Source organism: Pelmatolapia mariae, linkage group LG5, assembly GCF_036321145.2.
Source record: "Pelmatolapia mariae isolate MD_Pm_ZW linkage group LG5, Pm_UMD_F_2, whole genome shotgun sequence".
Classification (NCBI taxonomy): domain Eukaryota; kingdom Metazoa; phylum Chordata; class Actinopteri; order Cichliformes; family Cichlidae; genus Pelmatolapia; species Pelmatolapia mariae.
The window spans coordinates 35756737-35779497 of record NC_086231.1 but is presented as its reverse complement, the minus strand read 5'-3'; the positions used below and the strand labels follow the sequence as shown (position 1 = coordinate 35779497).

General features: G+C 38.7%; 1 protein-coding gene across 2 annotated transcripts in view; it reads left to right on the top strand.

Moving 5' to 3' along the window:
- si:ch73-267c23.10 (serine incorporator 1) overlaps window positions 1-19835 on the top strand; it is a 30136-nt gene extending 10301 nt beyond the window's left edge. Inside the window, exons 7-10 of one of the 2 annotated variants that reach the window (XM_063474896.1) lie at window positions 954-1044; window positions 1465-1681; window positions 13656-13740; window positions 17047-19835. In XM_063474896.1, coding sequence (XP_063330966.1) covers window positions 954-1044; window positions 1465-1681; window positions 13656-13740; window positions 17047-17049 — 396 coding nt within the window. In that variant the 3' untranslated portion in view covers window positions 17050-19835. Of the gene's footprint in view, window positions 1-953; window positions 1045-1464; window positions 1682-7006; window positions 7235-8646; window positions 9952-13655; window positions 13741-17046 lie in introns of those variants that run through there. The other variant, XM_063474895.1, reaches the window with a different exon arrangement.
- The last annotated feature ends 2926 nt before the right edge of the window (window positions 19836-22761 follow it).

Genomic DNA, 22761 nt, shown 5'->3' with positions numbered 1-22761 from the left:
TTATTTCAAAACATTATGACTGTGTTTTGTAGCAGTATTGAAAAGTAAACATAGCTCTTTTGATAACATTTTTACCAGCTATTTTTGTGCAAAACTAACTGAACCGTGTTAATGCAATAATAAAATAATATCAGATGGGAATAAAAACATTATTTAAGTCAAAATTTTAATTCTAATAAATGTACTCAGGTTGAATTAATCAATTAGAACAAGAAAAACTAGAAAAAGAAGGAAAATGAAAAAATAGCTGTATTTTCTTTGCCTCAAAACAGAAACATGAGTACAGTCAGGGGTTAAGGTGAGATTCAGCGGGCAGGGAACCCTAAAATCAGTTTTACAGATGGTGACAAAAAGCACAATTCACTCAATGTACTGTGATCAGCTGACCTGCTGCTCAAAAAAAAAAGAAAACACAACCCACTTAAACTGCCCACTATGGCACACGACTGCGCCTCTTTGTTCTCTTTTATGCGATATCCCCTGGTGATTAATGCACGAACAGGATTACCTTTCATTTGTTACTGTTTAGGCTTAAAATTGATGTGTGAAGGCCAGTGATGTGAAATGATAGCTTCCTTCAAATGCGTTAAACCAAAAGTAAAAAGCCTGTTTTGAAAATGTAAGTAGTAGAAAGTACAGATAGTAAAAAGTTATCAGGAAAAAAAAACGTTCATGTTAAGTACAGATACCCAAAGCATTGGCAGTTGGCTAATTAGAGTTTAGCTGAACAGGTTTTCCCAAGCTACCCACAAACATTCCCACTGTTGCTGGCCTTTTTTAAGCATCTAGATATTTTCTAAATAATAAACAAAAGTTAATTTTTGTGTTTGGAGTGCTTAAACAGTAAACACAGGATTATGACTTCTTTTTATATAATACATATGTACAGTTTCAGTTCAAACCTGTGGGAAGTAAATGCTTGGCACTGATAAATCTTATCTGTGTATTTCCAGGAGTCTCAACCTCATTCAGGTCTACTACAGTCTTCTTTCATCACCTTGTACACTATGTTTCTAACCTGGTCTGCCATGACCAATGAGCCTGGTGAGACTGTTTATATTGTCTGGGAATTTCAATAGACTCAAACAATCCTTTATCTGTACATATTTATGTACTTCTCCAGTCATTTCAAAGAAAAGATCTTTTTGGCTCATAACCTTAAGATTTATTGCTTTTTAGAAAAGCTTTGGGTTATTTTGTTCAAATTGCACCTAAGCTAACACAGCATGATGTAGTTAATTATTATTCCATAAAGTATTTATACATGAAGTATTGCAATTTTAAGTACTATTTTCAAGTTAATTTCACAGAGCTCTTAAAAACATATCAGTTGTGCACCACATGTAATGATATAGAGTATGTCTCCAAATATGTCTGTGTCAGTTTGTGTAGATTCAAATATTGTGTTTGTTTTTGAAAGTATTTTTTAATTATTATTGTTATTGTTTGTTTTGCTGATCTCAGACCGGGAATGCAACCCCAGCCTGTTGAGTATCTTCCAGCAGATCGCAGCCCCGACCCTGGGCCCTATAGAGACCGAGAACCAGACAGCCACCATGGCAATGATTACCACAATCACTGGGACAGAAAAACCTGCCTTTACATCTCCATACCTGCAGTGGTGGGATGCTCAGAGCGTCGTGGGCCTCATTATATTTATCTTGTGCATCCTGTATTCCAGGTAACATTGTAAATGTTGTGTAAAGCGCTTTGAGTGCTTTGTTAGAGTAGAAAAGCGCTATATAAGAACCAGTCTGTTTTACCTCTTTTTACTGTAGACTGCAGTGTTAAAGAGCATTAAAAAACATGCTTACAGACTAATGCAAAAAAATGCTTTTGATCTCTGTAGCCAGTTTCCTCCATCATGACAACTTTTGCAGTGTACCCTTTTCAGTTAATGGTCACCTCACTTCCTAATACTAGCTAACAAATTAGCATTTTCTCATTCAAATGTAGTTAATAAATTGTTACCATACCAAAATACTTACTTTGGATTCTGTTCATCTGGACGTAGCGTTTTCAGTGGGAGAAACGTTTCTTCACATAATGGATAACCAAGTGACTTCTTCAGTCTCAGCTGACTGCAGGTTTCCCCAACCTTACAAACAGGAGAGAAGGACAACCGCTGCCTAAGTGAAAACCTGTAGTGATCCCGTATGTGTCAGGAGTATCGGAAAAGTTGAGACGCATTTTTTCTAAACACCGCGTCTCTGTGGCTTTTACACCCCAAAACACACTGCGCCCAAGGTTTGGATCCCCCGACACAAACAGAGTAACAAAGTGTACGCTGTTAAGTGCCAGGAGGATTGCCAGGATTTATACATCGGAGAAACCAAACAACCTCTGGCGAAGAGGATGGCACAACACAGAAGAACTACCTCATCAGGCCAGGACTCCGCAGTGTATTACAGGCTGTGTCCTACAAGCCAGTGGACACTCTTTCAAAGATGAGGATGTACACATCCTGGACAGGGAGGAACGCTGGTTTGAGCGCGGAGTCAAGGAGGCCATTTACGTGAAAAGGGAAAGACCATCTCTGAATCGAGGAGGGGGCCTAAGGGTACATCTTTCGCCATCTTACAATGCTGTGATTGCAGCAATTCCCCAACTCTCTGTGAATGGGACTCATGGCCATTGATCAGTGGTTGTTGGTCAATGGTCATGAGAATTTGCATAATTATGATGAAGGAATTGACCTCCCAGCCCATTGTTCCTTCAGTGGGATGGTTTCAGTCATTATGCAAATGTACTGTTTATAAGATTGAAACCTGCAGTCAGCTGAGACTGAAGAAGTCACCTGGATGAGTGACGAAACGTTTCTCCCACAAAACGCTACGTCCAGATGAACAGAATCAACTTTTGGAGATTTACTTACCTGGATGATTGAGAATGCATCAAGATTTACATTGGAGCTTAAAAAAAGAGTCCAAAAAGCAGTAGGTGATGTGATGTTTGTGCATACTGTAACGTTGGGTTGTGTTGCGTGGTCGAGAGGAGGCAGCAAAACACCTAGCAGGCTAGTCGGAAGAACACACACCCACGCTGGTATCGGTAATCCACGGTGGTTCTTTAATACGCCTTCTTCAACAACCATATAAAAGCCCGGCTGAACGGCTGTGGCTCAACAACATAACGCCCAGCGTTCATACAACCCAAGCGTTGCAAACAAAGAGAAAAACAAAAAAAAGGTCTCTCCTCATGCACTAGCGTGCAAGCACATGTCCAGGGAATCACAGAGAGAGAGAGAGCAGTGGCACAAACTGATGACACCATCAACCCTCGACCTGAGTGTCTTAAAGGGACACCACACCATTGTGACTGTTACAATACCTAAGAACGAATGCACTATACACTAATCTATAATACACACTCTTCACCTCTGTCTGTGGAAGTAGCCTTTTTACTGTATTGCATAGCTACATACCCTTCAATTTCTTTAAGAAACTGAAGTCTCGACTAATCTAAGCGACTGCAGCATATAAAGAGGATCACATACCAAGTTGGCACATTTGAACACAAGTTCAAATGTGCCAACAAGATCCTTTTTCATTTTTCAACAGAAAAACAAAGAAACTCTGCATCTCGTAGGCCTGGCAGAAAGTAACAGAGACACAGAATTTCCTTCCCTAAACTAAAAGCACAAATGAAACTAAAGTAACAAATGAATCTGTGGGGGAAAAATGATGAAAAACAAAGAAGGACCTGCATGTCTGGAAGACAGAGGCACATACTCCCAACCTCCATTGAATAGACAGGGCAATCAGTAATAGGCTGGCACACATGAGAAAAAGATGAGCAAAGGAAGAAGGGAGGGGGGTACATTACCAAAGGCCCATCTAAGCTGTGTTTAGCGCATTGAATTTGTGGGATTAAAATGTGCTCATTGAAGAATGTGGATTAGGTTGTTCACATGAAAATAACAACATGGGCTGTTAAAACTGGTTAAGCTGTTTTGTAATGAGAGCTGAACTATGAACTGGCTATTGTTCAGTCAGTGAGACTAGTTTAAAAAGGCAAGCAATATTTGATATACCTTTATTAGTCCCACAAGGGGAAATTTCATGTTAATATCTGGATAAACTTGATTTAAAAACATGATCTCAATTAAATTAAAAAGTTAAAGTTAATTAAATTAGTAGGGGCTGTCTGTGAGGACATAATTCTGCACTAATAAGAATCATAGGACCTGCATTTCACAGCTCAGGACTGCATCATCACTGTCTCCTTGTTTGCAAGCAATCTTCACTAAAGGTGAGATGTGACATCATTTGTTGTTGTTGATAGTATCAGATTAACCATACCAGCTAGAAAACCATAGCCAGGTCAATAGCCAACTTGAAGCCAGCAGCACTGAATAAATGTGTTTAAAATGGTCACCAACAAAATTCTGTTGAAAACCTGATGATGTGATATGATTGAGCTATGAAATGACTGAGTTTAGCACTACAAAAATGTTTCCTTAACCTGTTAACCCCAGGGGTTTTTCTGAGGTCCCTGCTTGAAAAAGACATGGTCAAAGTGAATTAAACACTTGTGAGACCTTATCACAGCAGATGCCATTGTGTCAAAGTAACTGAGGATACAAAGCAGAAAAGTATGAGCGAGTTTTTCCTGGCCTGGTCTTTTATGGCACACAACTGCCTTTAAAATATGCTGCAGTAGATCAAAAACCAAAGAAAATGATGAATCAATATATGGACATTACCTGTGCAAAGATTAATGCTACTGAAGTGAAACAGAGCAAAGTTAAAGAGATTTATGGGAGATAAAAGCTAAGCTTTTCCTGTTGGGCACAATTTGGCATAATCTATGAAAGTTGAAATTTCTTTGATATTGAATCACATAAATTAGGCTTTCTGGTCAGAGGTCATTTTTTAAATTAAAAAAAACGACAACAAGACTGTACACTATGAGCAAGATCAGCCTTTTTAAACGTGAATCATAATTTTGGTCCAGTTTTGATGCTGGTTCAGTAAATTTTGGTCGGACGGGGTAAACAACCTGCAGTGGGAGATTGCTTTCAGCATTGATGGCATGTCTGTATACGTGCCATTGGGTGAATCTGCACTTTGTGTTTAAATCTGTTTACCTGCTACCTAATCGTTTGCTGTTTTAGCTGTTTGGTGGTTTGTGAGCTTTTAGCTGAGACTCTGACATTTCTGTGGATACCACACACGTCTATATTTAAATAACAGATCTGGCAGTACATATCTTTAAACCGGATGTTCTCCCTCCCACCCCTGGTAGCGGGGCATTGAGGTTCAGCGGGTTAAGCAAAGCCAATGGCAGCACTCACAGCAGACATAAGAGTTGTAGTTCGTGAATGAATAAATGAGGCATGTTATATAAATGGAATTATTTCAACATTTCAACATTTATTGAAAAACAACTCACACTGACCAAAGTAATGTACAAAAGGAAGAATGATAAAAATCAAGGTTCAAGTCTAGTTTTAAAAGACTCGTTGGAGGGGGCAGATTTGACTGTGAGGGGAATGGCGTTCCAGAGTTTGGGGACAAACACAGAGAACACCTCTACTATAAGTGAAAATCTAGAGTGGGCGAGAGCAGAAGCAACTGATCAGCTGACAAGTGGGACCTAGAAGCTGAATAAGGGGGTATAAGAGGTGTAAGGCAATCAGTTCCAAACCTTACAGGAAACCAGGGGAGATAAGCTAAAACTGGTCAAATATGATCTATTTTTTCTTATGAGCAACCGAGCAGCAGCACTGGGCAAGCAGACAGAGAGGACTGACAGAGACCAGTCCAAGCAGGAGGAAATGAATGACAATTGTACAATCTCTCACAAAAAGAAAAAAATGCTTATTTTTCAATAAAAATCAGAGAAGGGAAAAACAGTTTTTCACCACTAAGGTTATTTGCTTTTCAAACCTAAAATCCTAAAGTTTTTTTCATAGGGCTTAACATAGATGGACAGATTCCCAAGCTGATCAGTAAACCCTCTGATGGAACTACCAAAAAGGACAATTTCTGTTTTATCCACTACTTATCATACAGCTAAAGGAAGTTTTGTGCCATCCCGTTCTTAATGTCCTGAAAGCCTATGATGATGCTATCCAGCCTGGACCTGTCAGAACTGAGAGGCAGATATAGTTGAATATATCAACTATATTCAACTATATCTATAACTGTAACTATATCTACTGTATAATAATATCATCAGCATAGGAGTAAAAGGAGATAATAGGAAACACAAAGTGCTTTTCCATTTACCTTTTCTTCAGTAACTTAAAAGTAAAGAAAATTGAATTAAAAAGAAAATTAAAATCATGATCTGGACCAGTGGTTCCCAAACTTTTTTTGCTAGGCCCCCCTTTGTTTTACAAGAAAAGAGATTTTTTAAAAAAACACCTGCCAGGTTGGAGATTTTTGAAAACTCAGTTTTTGCGTTTACATGTGGACGACTGGAATACGGAGTTTGTCACGCAACGTCACAAACTCCGTGTTTGTGACGTTGCGTCACATGTAAACAATAATGTGGCTGTGCGCCACATTATTGTTTACATGAGATGAATTTTTACAATGGCAGATAGATTCAAAATACTGTTACTGTTAATCTGACTATCTGCAGTTTTTACACGCTTACATTTACACACGCAGTTACTGTCCGTCCATTTAGAAAGGCAGAGGCGTCATCGTGTAATTATATGTAGTTTTTTTCCCTGTGTAATAATATTCAACATTGCTATCAATACATTTTAAAAAAAATGCCTCTCTGTGCAAAATTAAACAACTGTGGGATACTGTTTGTGCCCAGCACGTGCTCCCAAAGCAGCGGAAACAAATTCTGTCGGGGATCCCTACCTCGGCACTTGTGCAGGTGAAGCCAAAGGCAAGATATGCGTCATCATATTTTCTAGTCTTTGGAAGGAAGCTGGTTGGAAACATATTTGGCGTATTTGTGTCCGTTATTTTTTCATACTGTGATCCTAATACTTGCTTTTCTTTCTTTTTGGTCAGTTCATTCATCTCTGTTTTGATTCTAGCATTCGTTCATCCAGCAACAGCCAGGTTAACAAGCTAACTATGGCATCCAAAGATTCAGTCATCCTCGCTGAGGGGGGCACCACAGCAGAACTGTCAGAGGAGTCGACAGGACCCAGACGGGTGGAGGACAATGAGCGGGACATGGTCCAGTACAGCTACTCCTTTTTCCATTTCATGCTTTTCTTGGCCTCACTTTACATCATGATGACCCTCACTAACTGGTACAGGTCAGTGGCTTCAGTGGCTCCCTTCTCTCTTAGCACAGCATCTAAAGTGTAGTTTGAAGCGTTTGGGTGGTCAATAATCCTACAATATATATATGTGAATGGTAGTTTATTTCATTTCCTTTATATACAGTGTGTGAAAAAGTGTTCGCCCCCTTCCTGATTTGCTATTTTTTGTATGTTTGTCAGACTTAAATGTTTCAGAGCATCAGACAAATTAAAATGATGGCCCTGTGTGAAAAAATAATTGGCCCCTAAATCTGATAACTGGTTGGGACCATTAGAACAACAACTGCAATCAAGTGTTTGCGATAACTGGCAATGAGTCTTTCACAGCGCTGGGGAAGAATTTTGGCCCGCACATCTTTGCAGAACTGTTGTAATTCGGCCACATTGGAGGGTTTTTGAGCATTCTGGGGTCTTTTGTGAGCTCTTGGATGAGTCGTCGCTGCATCCTTGGGGTAATTTTAAACAGACAGCCACTCCTGGGAAGCTTCACCGCTGTTCCATGTTTTTGCCATTTGTGTAAAATGGCTCTCATTATGGTTCACTGGAGTCCCACAGCCTTAAAAATGGCTTCATAACCTTTTCCACACTGAAATATATCAATTACTTTGATTCTCAGTTCTCCTGAATTTCCTTGGATCTTTATTTTAAAACCTTTATTTAAAAAACTGCATATTATTGTCAAATATTTACATTTGTTTGATGATGTGAAACATTTAAGTGTGGCAAACACTGTTTCGTGCGATTGTATCCATTCAGATGCATGAACCAGACTGACAGAAACTAAACAACAGAAGGGATAAATGCTATATGAAGCAATGCATTCAAAATAGGTTATAAACCAAAACGGGGTTTTTTTTGCATCCAATTATTTTTGTGTGTTATGACACAAATGTTATGGTTGACCATGAGAGTCACAGTCTGGCACTAACATAACCCAGAAAATGGTTTAAATCGCCAGAATTGCCCTTTATTGGTGTCTGCAGCTGGTATTATTCGGTTAAGTAGTACCAAGAAGAATGAGGACAACAATGGTCTACTGAATTTGCAGATCAGTTTCATCTTTTGTTTTGAACTTTTTTTTGGTTATGATCTAGTTTTCTGTGCAGCTGTCAGTCCATTGTGCTTTTATTTATATTAGGAAATTCATAACTCATTGTTAAAACTGTAAATGGTCCCACAATGTTTCATTAGGGATTTAATGGCACCATATAAGACAAGCAAAGGCATTTCCTACTGTATAATTGATATGCTGACTTTATTTTTTTTGAGGTGCAGTCTCAAAAAAAATAAAGTGATTTTGTAAAGAGATTTTGTGATTTCTGCTTTAACAAGTTAAGGAATTTCCTTCTTAAAGTAGCTTTCTCAGTTTTTTATAAATATATTTATTGCATTTTTTGTTCTGACAGCCCTAATACAGACTACACCATAACGAGCAAGTGGCCAGCAGTATGGGTGAAAATCACCTCCAGTTGGGTTTGTTTGGCTTTGTACACATGGACACTGGTGGCCCCCATGGTCTTCACCAACCGAGATTTCAGCTGATCAGCCAGTCTCCACAGCGTGCTCGACAAAACTCTTATTTTTTGCCTGTTTTTACATTAAATTTGTCAATAATGCTACTGTCAAGATGGACTCAGGTTTTACACTTTTAGCTGGATTATGATTGAGTTGATTGTGTATGCTTCCAAAGTGCCCTAACAGTTGCTTCAGATAAAGATTTTTACTGTAGTGATTTCACACCAGTCACGTCACTAACAATAGCAATATATTGTTGTATTTTTGTACTTGGGTAATTTTCTGGTTAGAGCAAACCTTTTGGATTTTTGTTATTTTAAGTCAGCTAGATTTTTGTTTTTCTTCTTCTTCCTCTTTTTTTTTGCTGTAACACCAATTTATGGTGAATGCTTAGTTGAAAAAAGAATAAATTCTCAACATCATGGAATTACAGCTATGACTTACTGTGGAGCTGGGGTGAACTGCATTCACTATGAAGAGGATGTAGTTGGCTGTTCAACCTTCATATGCCTTATATATATGTCTGAAAAATGAGATATTAGACAACTAGGGAGTATGTACATGAATGTCGCTGACATAACTGCAATATGACCAAAATCAGCTCAAGTTTCTGCCAAATGTAAACGGACCTGCAGGTCCATCAGACCTGAAGATGTCAGGTGGTTTAAAAATATCCTTAGAACAAAGAGATACAGGCACACCTCTGAATAGCCTGGAATATCTTTAGTATATATTTTGATTATTGTTGTAAGAATATGTTTCTGTAATTTTAAAAAGATTTAAATTTTTAAGAAAAGGACTCTATAACTGAATAATTACAGATGTTTGAGAATAAAAAATCTGAGCATTTGCCTTGTGTTCCAGATTTACCCAGTGTGGTTAATAAGTTATGAATTCTCTGTAATGCTTCTGCAGTTTGTGATTATACTGACCTACTATATAATCATTTACTTTGCTTTGACTCAGAGATTCAGTGTGCTCATTTATGTCACAGACAGGGGGAAAAAAGCATTCTTCGTGTGAGACTCTGAAAGTCATCAAGTCATGATTGGTTCCACACTTTTTTGTGTTACTAACTAAATGTTAATATTTTCCAAGGACCACTGTTTTTTAATTTTTTTTGGCAAAGCTGTGTACTTTGAACCTTTGTTATAACTCTCAGCAATGTGCTGTAAATGAATAAAGGCACATCTGGAGCTTTCTGTGTGCTTTTGTTTTACGTTTGATTGTTACGACATAAATACTAGTAAAATATTCAATCCAAGTGTCTCATCTTATATTGGTGAGACACTTGGATATAAGCAGCACCAATACAGGAAGCTCAATTATTAAGTGTTAACTTACTGCTTTGCCGTGTTCCAGAGAGCAGTAATTCCTTCAAATCAGTTTGATACACCAGTACAATACCAGTAAAATACTAATCTTCCTGAGAAATAAACATTTAAAACCTGGTACAGATAAGTACAGATAACTGTTTTAATCTCTATGGACCCTTTTCATAACAACTATGGCATAATCTTTTTTTTAACCATTTGGATGATACGTTAAATTGACGGGGCGCGTGCACAAGCAGCGCCCGGCAGTCCTACGTTTTTATCTGAAGGGATGTCAAATGCTATCATTCTTCTGTAAAGTAAATTTACCTACAGGTATAAGTAAAGTAACCATAACCTTAAATCAGTGGCAGATTGGCACTGATTTAACAGAGCAAGGCCACTGCCTCTTCTTTCACCACTCTGAGATCAGCTACAATTTCCACTTGTGCGGAAAGACATCCAGCAAATAAACAAGCTTCAGAGATTTATCATTGTGACAGATGAGTTTCCTCATACCTTGGTGATATGGAGAAGATGGTGTGTGAAGAGGTTGTAAATAACTCCTTTTATTAGCACTGATGGACACGATGATGGAGAGGGGACACCAGCTCCGACCATCTGTCTAATAAAGCAGGCAGATCCAGGCTCAGCAGCACTTTCAGAGTAGCATCTACATGAAATTAATAATAATTTAACATTTCTGCATCCAGCAAGAAGATATCTTTTCATCTATAGTAACTAAAGTATAGTTACTTTAGTTACTATAACAATTTTCTTTACAATAAACAAAACAAAGACAAGACTTCTTTTGATCATTTTAGCTACTGTGAATCTTTTCTTTTTTGATATGTATTTCAAGGGCCCAAAATAATTATTTCCAAAAATAATTGAAATGAATCATATTCCTCAATTGAATAAGTTATTGAATTGTAGACATTTCAATGAAATAGTCAGGATTTCATTAGCATTAGGCAACTGAATAGATTAGCATTGCATTTGTGGATACAAACTGTGTTGACTGACAATGATATTAGCACAGTGAAGTCTTTTTGAGCTCATGCAATGATTTGCTTCATGTAGAATCATGTCTATTTTTAATGCAGTGCGACTGGATACCCGAAAGATAACAGGCATCCAAATGGTGTGTTTGGCCTTGTCCCTTTGCTTGCTGAAAATTATCTAGACTCTGAATCTTTTGATGATGTTATGTACTATAGATGATGAAATATTCAGTCTTTGCATTTTATGTTGAGAAATATTATTCTGAAATACTTCTGAGAAACTCTGCCTCTTTAAGATGCTCTTTTATACCCAGTCATATTACTGATATGTTGCCAGTCAACCCAGTTAGATGCAGCTGTTTCTTTTTAGTTTCACTAAATCTAGAGGAAACATCCTTAATTGTAGTATTTACTTGTTGGTAAAACGTGTTATCATAGCTTGCCTGAAGAGGCCTTAATCCACATTTAATGAGATGTTTTTTGGCTTGTTGTGTTTTTACTGAATTTTTATATAAAGCTTATAAATTTTGTGTTCAGGGCATATACCTGTTTCAGTTGTTGCTCAGCCAAGTGAAACGCATAGCATCCTATGTTCATCGCAGCAGTACTGCAAGTTGCAAGCTCAAAGAGAAGCAGGCTGCCCATAAGCTGGTGACTGATGGGGTGGCCAGAACATCACATTGGAGATGCTGGAACACTTCTGCAATCTCTGCAGCTCTGCTCTCACTTGAAGTGAAAGTGATCTCTCTACTCTTACAGAGGCTGCCATAACTGATATAGTGAAAGCTCTGAAACCACTGAAGGCAGCCACACTGATGACCAGTGTGGTCTGAAGAAGGGCTTGGGCACCTGCCCCTTTCCTCATGGGTGCCCCAAGTGCCCTTTTCTTGAGGCATTTTTGTAAAACTTCTTTTTATGTCTGTGTCCATGTGGAGTCCTGCCTGTGCCCCTCAACATTTAACTATTCATCACAATTTTGCTAAATAAAAGGATATGGCTTGTATCAGTCACATGTCATGATGACCATTAACCAATCTCACCCTTGGTGGCAGAGCACACTGGTTACGAGCCGGGAATGAATGGTAAAATGGTAAATGGCCTGTATTTGTATAGCGCTTTACTTAGTCCCTATGGACCCCAAAGCACTTTACACTACATTCAGTCTTCCACCCATTCACACACACATTCACACACTGGTGATGGCAAGCTGCATTGTAGCCACAGCTGCCCTGGGGCGCACTGACAGAGGCGAGGCTGCCGGACACTGGCGCCACCGGGCCCTCTGACCATGGGAATGAGCTAGCAAAGAACATTTTTTACCACCTGGGCAGTGCGGAGCTATAAGGGAAACACACAAATTAACAGACTAATGCAACAGTGTGGACGATCTGATATCCTCGTGTTGGTGTTGTTTCCACATCATCATAATTAATATTGTTCCAGGTTCAGCATTGCAAGTGACCAATCACCTTCTTGTGACGTATAGCACACAGGAGTATTAGGTTATTGTGTACATGTTGGTAAGCTGTCTTGTGGCAACTGATGAACTGAAACAAATGAGTGTACTGTGTGTGTAACAGCGCGACAAACATTACCTGTCCCTTTATTAACTGCACAAGTAGTGCTGGTCATAGCTGCTAGCTCACTGGGTAAAGGTGTCATGGGTCTGTAGCTCTGTCACCGTTTTAGGGAACATATTTAGTTTTAAAGTAAGTCACAGGGCTTTTCCTGCCTTTCTGGAGGGATTATATTTCACTAAAAACGATCTAATATGCATGTCCACATAATTATGGATTATTATAATTATAATATTTTTTTTTTAAAACACGCTGTATTTTAAAGAACATACATTAAGAAACATATTATATTAGATTTATATTTTAAATAAGACAAAATGCTGATTTTACAGCAGTAAAATTATTGTATCTCTACAGTTTAAACATTTAATAAACCTTCTGCCTGTACAGAGTGGATAGTGAAACAAATGGAATCATCATAAATACATTATTTCATATTTATTACTTTTTCCCCCTCATTGCTTTATTATTGTAGCTCTAGTAATAAATAATAAGGGAAGGATTCTGGATCAGCACCATGATGGAAACTTGTGCCCATAGTATATACAGTATTCTGAAGAAGGTCTAAAATGTCACTGTGTGTGCGTGCATGTGTGTGTTTTATGTATATGGATTTTTTAAATTATTGTTGGAGAGGTATTCCAGTATAAAAATAATAATAAGCACAACTGGAATGTTTTGCTTCTATAACATTTTTCTGTCATCATTTTATTATAGATTAAGTGCAAGAGTTGTTAGGTGTGGATAATTAAATTATAGTTTATTGCAATAGCAAGTTGTGCCTTGTTCTCAGATGGACAGCAAGTGGAGAGTGATAGATGAGATGAGGAGATGAAGAAGGAAGAGAAGCAAAGAGGGATTCACAGGCAGAGCCGAGTTTATTTCTCACAGTTTTTTGTTGCCTTATGGTTCCAAGCGCTGTCACCAATCGTTGCATTTTGTTATTATCTCATGACACTTGTTTAATCAGCTACCATCTCTCCTATGGACTTTTTAATGTCTACAGTCTCAGATCAGCACAGCCCTGCCCTCCAGCACCATCAGCAGCAGGAGCAGCAGAAACCCCTCAACAGCAACATTGTACCCATCAGGTAAAACATAGGCTACGTTTGCTTTGCCTTGTCGCCACCTTACAACAGTGATATAGTATGATGCGGTCCCATATTAGATTCTTGATGAATGTGTGTTGTTGTTATTCAGCCTGGTTCAATGTGCCCCTTTTTTAACTTTGAGCACTCGTCCCTTTAAACCTCTCTGCACGGCCCTGCTGTAATGAAATGGAAATATACGGTTTAGATTTAACACTAATCCATGGGATGAAAAAGACTTGAGATCTGGACCTTGTTGTGAAAGAAATCTTAGTAACCGGACCTGTTGGGTTTGTAATTGATTACCCCTGCTTTATCACATCATGTAAATTTTCACTTAATTAAAACGACATTGTGACACTGTGACTGAAATACACAAATTATAAATTGAAATTAAAATAATAATTTTTAAGCAATTAGAACACACTTACTTGCCGTGTTTCAACATTTAATTCTGTTAATAGAAAACAACAACAAAACAATTGTCCCTCTCTCAACAACCTTTGTAACAAAACTTGAAATTGTTTGCAACTACAAACTACAATTTGCTATACAAATAAAGATGTTCTGCACAAACAAAATAGAACAAAAAATGCAGCAATTAGAATACATATAGGAACATATAGTAATGAAACCAAGGTTACTCAAAAGTAAATTCAAAGCAGTGTGTGCACTGACTGCACTAACTCTGCAGGTAGCTTAAAAGGTAGAGCCTCTAGCATCACCTTAGAAGAGTTAGTTTAATGGCTTAATAGTTAACTGACACTGTTAACTATATGAAATACAATATTGTGTGTGGTAAAAACAAAAAATAATAATGAAATGACTATAGTATTATCCAGAGGACATCAAGTGGTCTTTAAGATTGTCAGAAAAGGTTTATAGCAGTCTTAAATGTGGATAACCCAGCCTGTTTAACCTAAAGTGATACTCAGGCAGGATAGAATTTGCAGATATCAAACTAAAGCATTTCAACTTTTTTTGTTTTCTGTTTTACAGTTTTGTAGTCAGCAGAACTGCAGAATTAAAACTGAAATGATTTACTCCCCAGATGTGAAATGATCCAAAGTAGGTTTAGACATCAACAGCTGTCTGTCAGGCAGAGTTTTGGAAATATGAAGATCCTTTCCTCAGGCTCCATCTGAGCACTATGAACCACCTGGCATTTGAATGTGCAGCCTTGGTCATCATTGGTGGGATTGAGTTTGAGGAAACTGAACATGGAGTACAGGCCATTGACGTTCAGGCTGGGGGGAGTATTGAAGACACCAGAGACAACCTTGTCTCCATCTTTAGTCCATGTCACCAACACCTCCTCAGGACAAAAGTCTTTTATGTGAAGGTGCAAAGTACACTCTTCATTCACTTTAGGACACTGAGGTTCGTGGTTGATGAACATCACATCAGGAGGGGTTCCTGTTTGAACATACAAAGCAACACATGTAGTAAAGCATTATGGATATATTGATATTGAAGGATCATTTTGAATAACTCTTGTTTGTATAATTTTCAATGAGGAAGAAAATGCAAACTGTGGAATGGAAATAAAGTAGTAATTCAAAGTAAATTTTTACATAATTAAATTGCTAATTACAAGTCTAAAGTATCCTACTGGTAACAAAAAAATAAAAAAAAAACTATAAGATGTGGTTGAAATTTAGGATAGTAGATTTAGGATAGTGAGGCACAGACAACAAAAAAGATAGACAAAGCTACCATGACCCATGTTACGGGTTCGAAATTGAGGACGAGAGTAAAACAATGATGGTCCAGAAGAGGTCGGTCAAACAATTGATTTTAATGAATGCACGCAGCGTGGAGAGGTGCAAACTGCAAAACATCAGTTGTACATCTCTACCCAAAATACACTCTAGATTGCTTTTATAATATCAGGGTATTGTAACGCCCCCTCATGCGTTTACAAGCACATAATTTGCATGTAGAGAACATCCATGTATTTTAAGAGATAACTGCAGACACAGAAGTTCCCCATCCATCCAAATATGGTGAAGATCTCAGGCCTTTGAGGTCACCATGGACTGGACATCCTTTCGTCACCGGTAACTAAGCAAACTCAAATACCACAAGAAGCTGAATACATTCAGGCCTTTACTCAGCTACTATTTTACTGTAACAATATACTCAGGCTATGAGTTATGATATATATATATTAACTCAATCATTTTAAAGTAGTTATAACTGCACCTGTAATAAACATGTTAATATTTGATTATGATAACCCCTATAATATAACTTATAACATAATGCCAACAGCTTCAATAAATGCTTTGATGAAATGATAATTAATGTAATGTTAAGGATGATGGTTATATACAGTTCAGCAGTGACCTAATTTCTTTAAATATTACAATTCCCTCTCTTGATGTCTCTCCAGAGACATCACCACACCATTTCCTTGGGTCACTCCTCGACCCACTCTGTCACCTCTAGATCCATTAATGGTATCATGGGCGCCGAAACCACCATTCCCAACTCCACTGTCTTCGCTCTGACCCTCTCTAGGCGTCCTCTGACTCAGCAAATCAGACAACCACCTCATGTCCTCTAGGTGGTCCAGTAATAAAACACCAGCTCCCACTTGAAAACACTTCATGCTTAAGTGGTCTCTGCTCCTTTTCTGGGTCCCTCTCTAGTGGAAATCTTCTCCTGTAAGGGATAAAAAACAAACAGCCTCTCTCTGCTACACCTTACTAACCTACTGTGTTCATCTAAGGTTCCTGTCATTCAAAGTTGGTTCACAACATCATGTTCTGGGCTCTATCCATTATATTAACTTTACCTAATCTCAATACTCTTTATGTGTGTGAGCAACGGTTTTAGTTCTATTAAAAACACCCCGGGTAAAATATACACCATCCCTATGTCAGCCTAAATGTCCGCTAGAAAACACACTTCAAAATTTTCTATCATCATTTACTCCTCTTTTTGCTTCAAGCATATACATAACATGCAAAAGTTACTGTTAATGCCAGTTTAGACAAGTTTCCATTATCTACAACATTTTCACCCGACTCAGTAGTTGCTAAGCAGAAACAAAGCAACATGTGGTCCACCTTTACCCTACAAAATAAATCCATGTCATGTTTGTGTCTGTAAGCATGTTTTGCATTCATTCATTACACTCCACGCCATTCCTGCAAGTTAGGAGCTGTAAATTTAAAAGCTACATAAAGTCCAGACCTTCGGCCTGGCCTATATTTAAATCATGTGTGTTTGTAAGCGTGCATGCAATTAACCTGCTATGTTCTCATCTTCCCTCAACATGTATCACCTGGACACTCTCACCAGTGAAGCTTAAGACCCTTTTGGACGGAACATGAACTCTAAACAAGCACAGTTATGCTTTGTGTATGAAATCAACTCAACCTGTCAATAGAGACATCACTGTTATCACAAACATATTCAATACTATTAAAATAATACTGTACAACATGTTATTAATGCAGTCATCATAAGACAGATTATATCATAGCAATAAAAGAATCTCTAAATCCCAAATCCCAACAGGTCCTGCTTTTAAATCTTCCCTGACTTTCCCTTCGAGTTCTGCTTTCTTAGTACAGTAATTAGGTCCTCCTAATCCCATTACATCTGCCATATTGATTCCTTCATGTGTAAGTATCAGATTTCGAGCATCTAAAACTTTACTCAGTCTCTGTTGTGCTAATGATGTCATAGTGAACGCCTGCAAGTTCACATAAGCCACCACACTATGTGTAGTCAGAACTTTTAGTGAGTGTTCTCTCCCTACATGTGCTGTTTCCTATTATTTTGGCAACCCCTGCTGCATGCTGTGCGCATTTAGGGTGCCTTGCTTCTGTTGGACTCAACCTTATGTTAACCTACATAAGTACCTGTCTTAAGAGCGACCTCTGCACAGCTCAGACGCCAGTTGCAAGAGCTCTCTAACATTAGAATCATCAGCTGTGACTTATATAGTGTTATTTCGGTATTTTATACTTCACACATTTTGAATGTTGTTTATATGGGGAGTTCCTCTTTTTGTGTCTATATTTATTAATATGCCTTGTGCACTAAAACGTCCTGTTTTTTCAGTCTGGCTGAGCACTTGTTTGTGAGTGAAAGGTGGCCTTGCTCTACAAGCCAGCCTTCATTATTAAAGTACATAAAACAAGATAATGGGCAGGTTCATATTAAAAATATAGCTTTTATTCCTAACACCAGTCCCCGTTTTTTCATTTCTCCCCTGAGAAATGAACTAATTCCTGGTTTATGACATTTAAGTTTACTTCAATACATTCCCATTTAATTTTATTTATATAGCGCCAAATCACAACAAAAATTGCCTCAAGGTGCTTCATATATACAGAGAAAAACCCACCAATCTTGTGACCCCCTATTGAGCCAGCACTTTGGCAACAGTGTGAAGGAAAAACTCCCTTTTAACAGGAAGAAACCTCCGGCAGAACCATGCTCAGGTACGGGCAGCCATCTGCTGCGACCGCTTTGCGTCAGCTAACAGAGACCTTTTAACAGAGAGACCTAATATTTAATAATCCACATTTCATTATTTTATTCTTCGGTTCAAATTTTTATTCTGTATTGTTCTTTATTTGTTATTATTTATGTTTAGATTGTTTATTGCTAGTCTTGGTTTGTTGTTGTCTGTTTGGGAGCTGACATAGTCTCTATGGATAAGCGTCTTTTGGTGGGGTAGCATCAGGAGAGAAGCTCCAGAGAGGCATCTTCCATGTTAAACACTAAAATATAACAAAAGAGATCTCCTCAACGTGTTGTATATTTTTAATGTTTCCTTATTATTTTGTCATAGACTAAATCAACCAAATAACTTAAGCTGTGTGACAGCACCTTGCGTTTACGCCGGGCTGTGAACTGCCCTGAAGCTACACCCCCTTTTACCCCATTTAATTTCTCAATCTTACTTTAAACTATTCCTGACCTTCTCCTTCTCTCATCTGATCATCTCAAGTACGTCCTGTACCAAATTTGCTTCCTCTTTTCAAGTCCCACATTTAATTACAAGCTCTAATACACTCTGAGCTGAGGTTCCCCTTTCCTAAGTCTGTATGTTCTACAAGAGAGCAAGTCGGTAAACAAGTTTATCATCACAAAGGTTATTAGGTAAAGGTCACGTAGACATTTGCTTAGTAACCCTAAAAGAGCATGTCTTTCATCCTGTTTTCCTTCTTTCACCCCAACCGGTCGCAGCAGATGGCCGCCCCTCCCTGAGCCTGGTTCTGCCGGAGGTTTCTTCCTGTTAAAAGGGAGTTTTTCCTTCCCACTGTCGCCAAAGTGCTTGCTCATAGGGGGTCATATGATATGATTGTTGGGTTTTTCTCTGTATTTATTATTGTGCTATCTACTGTACAATATAAAGCGCCTTGAGGCGACTTTTGTTGTGATTTGGCGCTATATAAATAAAATTGAATTGAATTGAATTGAATTGAATTTCATGTAGCTAATCGCATATATTAAGACCCCCCTTTTTGTGACACATCTCATGTGTTACAAACTCAAAATCCTTCACTCAGGTTAGGGAATTAAAAGAGAAGTTAATCATATCATATTAGGTTGTTAATAGAATGTTAAATATAATGTCAGTATTACCTTTTAATTATATAGGTTTACTTATGGTAGAATGCTGCATGTAATCATTTGTGTTTAGAAGTATGTAGTTGATAGTATCCTGAAAGGATGTCTCATCCTAGGAAGCTTGTGTGCATTCCAGAGCACTCTGGCTTTCACACCCACATCCTGGGAGCATGGGAGAGGTCGTACCTTGTCTTATTGTTTTATGGTAGGATACACGTATCTATGTCTGTTTTACTCTAAGTGCATTTTGTTTAGATGAACTGCTGGACTTCCAGGCCAGCAGGGTTAGGAAGTCATTTTATGACCACACACACACACACACACACGAAGGGTATTCTTTGTTCACATGTATACCTATAAGATGTCATATGTTAATGAACCTATGCATATTCATGTAACCACAATAAAAGAGCAGTGTTACGGGAGAGCGGACGAGAGCAACTGAGGTCAAGCGAAGGAACAGCGCCTGTCCAGTTCTCTCCCGTGCACGTTAATTTATAAAACCTCTCTGAGTGTCATTTATTCCAATCTGAGTTGAATTTACAGGAAAACTCCTAACATTTATTTGGTCCTCCGAGCCGGAGTTAGGACATAACGTTTTGTGTGCTCCTACGGGAAAACCTCATCGAGTCCTGACGTCGTGAGAAGCCCGCGCTGAAGTCTGTCGACAGCTACTGTCTAGGTACAGTATAAAAGACCAGAGACGTGAATTCGGGTTCTGGCTGGCGTTATTACAAGTGGTACACGACGTTGGGGGTTGATAAGGCGGACCTGAGAGACCGGCAGTGAATCAGCAACCAGGTGAATATTGACACTCTGAGACACCTCGCGTAAAACGTTTAAGCTCGCCCAGAGGGGTTGGTAGCATTCCTAAAAGTAAAGGCTCGCCTGAAAGAAGGCTGGAAGCATTTTTAGGCGGATTTCTAAAAGTAAAGGCTCGCCTGAAAGAAGGCTGGAAGCATTTTTAGAAGGGTTTCTAGAAGTAAAGGCTCGCCTGAAAGAGGGCTGGAAGCATTTTTAGATAAACCTTGTCCGTAAAACGTAGTACGCGTTGAAAAGGCCTATTTTGTGTTGTTGTTGTTGTTGTGTGAATGACTGCAGAGCAGGCGAGGTCTGTGACACGGTTGTTGTTGTTATCATGGGTTCCCGAGCAAGTAAGACTGTCTCACAGGGAGACGACACATTCATGTAAGGATTTACTCCCGGCAGTGCGAGGTATTTATATGCTCATAACTGTAATCACCGTAAACCAGTGGTTGGAGAATGTCACATGTTAAAAGTTGTCAGAAAACACAGCAGCCTCGAAGAGCGTGTGGAGAAGGCCAGCCCACATCAGCAGCCTTTAAACTATGCTCTGGTGAATGGCTTCCCCCACCCCTTGCTGACACAAAATATTTAGATGATTCTTTAGCTTGCCCTGATCAACAACAGCCTGTGCTCCAGACCACAGATTTGATTGAGGTGGATAAGTGTTAAAAGTAATCTGCATTAAGCTTAAGGTTGCTCAAATACAGTACAATGACATATGAGATGAAGTTAAATAGGCAAATATTTTACCTAATTACGTGCATAGAGGCACTTGACCTGTTTAAAAACTGTCATTCTAATATGAGCCATTGTTGAGATATAGAGCACACCTATGAAAACAACTAATAAGCTGAACCCTGTATAAAACAGCTAAAACTACATGATGGAGAAGCTGAAATTAATATGTGTAAGTCTTTGCCACTGTGGGCAAAAGCACGCAACCACTGTGTGAGGTTGCGTTACTGTCTCTTCTGAGCTGATGAGCAAGCTACACATTATCAGATCAGGAGCTGGCTGAGAACTCATCAAAGAAAGGGGAAGAGAACTATGATAACTCGAGTATGTAGCGTATCCGTGAGTTCAGCTTCTCCTTTCAGATGCGCAGCAGTTTTCCTGCATCTTGACTCGTGTGTAGAGTGTTCATAGCATCAGCATCATGTTTTTGTTTATTTGCTTTGTTGGGTTGAAAAATAATTAAATAAACTTGTGATCATACTTATGGATCACCATGGCACATGTCATCAGCCATATGATTATTTATGCAGATGAAAAAAAAGTGAGTGTGAATGTGCCTGACGTCGCAGTGTGTGCGTGTGTTGTGTAAACGTAATTGTCACAAATTATGAGAGCGGTGATTCTGCAGGTCACCAGCTAGTGTAAAGAAAAAAGAGTAAAAAGAGACAGAATCTACATTGTAGATGAAAAATAATCATAGGAAAAAGGTTTTGTGTTTATCAGCCAAGAACAACTACAGTCTTATTTTCTGCTTTTCAGAAAAGAGAGTTCACAAAAGATAGAGAGAGAGTTCTGTGTGTCGGTTAAGCAGTGATGATAATAATGAAAATGTCTTAGTTTTGTCACTTTCAGATTAAAGCAGACCTGGACCAATTTTCCACATGCAGCGGTCGGAATAAAGTTATAGTTTAAGATCATTGGAAACATTCAGGCCAGGTTTCTGGCTAACTTATTTACAGCTCCATGTGTCCCTCAACCTCACAAACGAGCTCTCACTCCTCCCTGAAGACAAGGAATGCAGTTCCAAGAGCAATAACGTGTCAGATAAAGAGACAGCAAAGTCCTGAGCAAAGAGACCCAGCAAGCAGCAGCAGTGTGGACAAACAGCATCAGAGAAGAAAAGCAAACCCATCATCCTGATTGATTGATGAATGGCACTGTGTTTCCAACAAGCTGCAACTTCACTGTGCTTGTGAAAAGAACGTTTGAGGAGAACTGAGGAGACTGTTGGAAGTTGACATTTGCCACCTTTGGAGAAAATGGCAAGAAGAGACAGTGGAACACAGGACAAAGCTGAAGAAGAACTGCCGGCTGTTGGACTGTTGAAGTGGGAGAGGACAACAGAGTGAGAGCAGCAGGTGAGAACACAGAGGAATGCTATTGTTTAATGTGGGAAATCAAAATTTTGGGTTAGCAAATCTGGGCAAAATAATACTGACTGCTTAAGTAGGAAAATTGTGAAGGAATCTGAACCACTACAAAAAGAAACATATACAAAATCACACACACAAGCAGAATATGCGTTAACCCTACTAACATAAACACAAGAGAGCTCATGAAGATTAGGCAGCATCTTGAGCATGTGAGTCTGTTTATCATCTTGTCCAAGTCACCTCGTGTGATGCAAAGACCAGTGGACTCATAGCACGTTAGTTAAAAAATGATCAATTAATAGCAGAGAAGTGTGTAGGAAAGGCAGCTTTAAGAACATGCCCTGCTGGAGATGCAGCTCCAGACACATTGATTAAACCTGCCTAATAACACAAACACATATGCAATGAAAATCAGCTTGTTATCTCTCATCAGTGTTAAAATCATGTCAATTTAACAGACTTGTTATTAAATGCTGAATTTATCCAATGCTGACAGTTAACTCTCTAGGTTGCA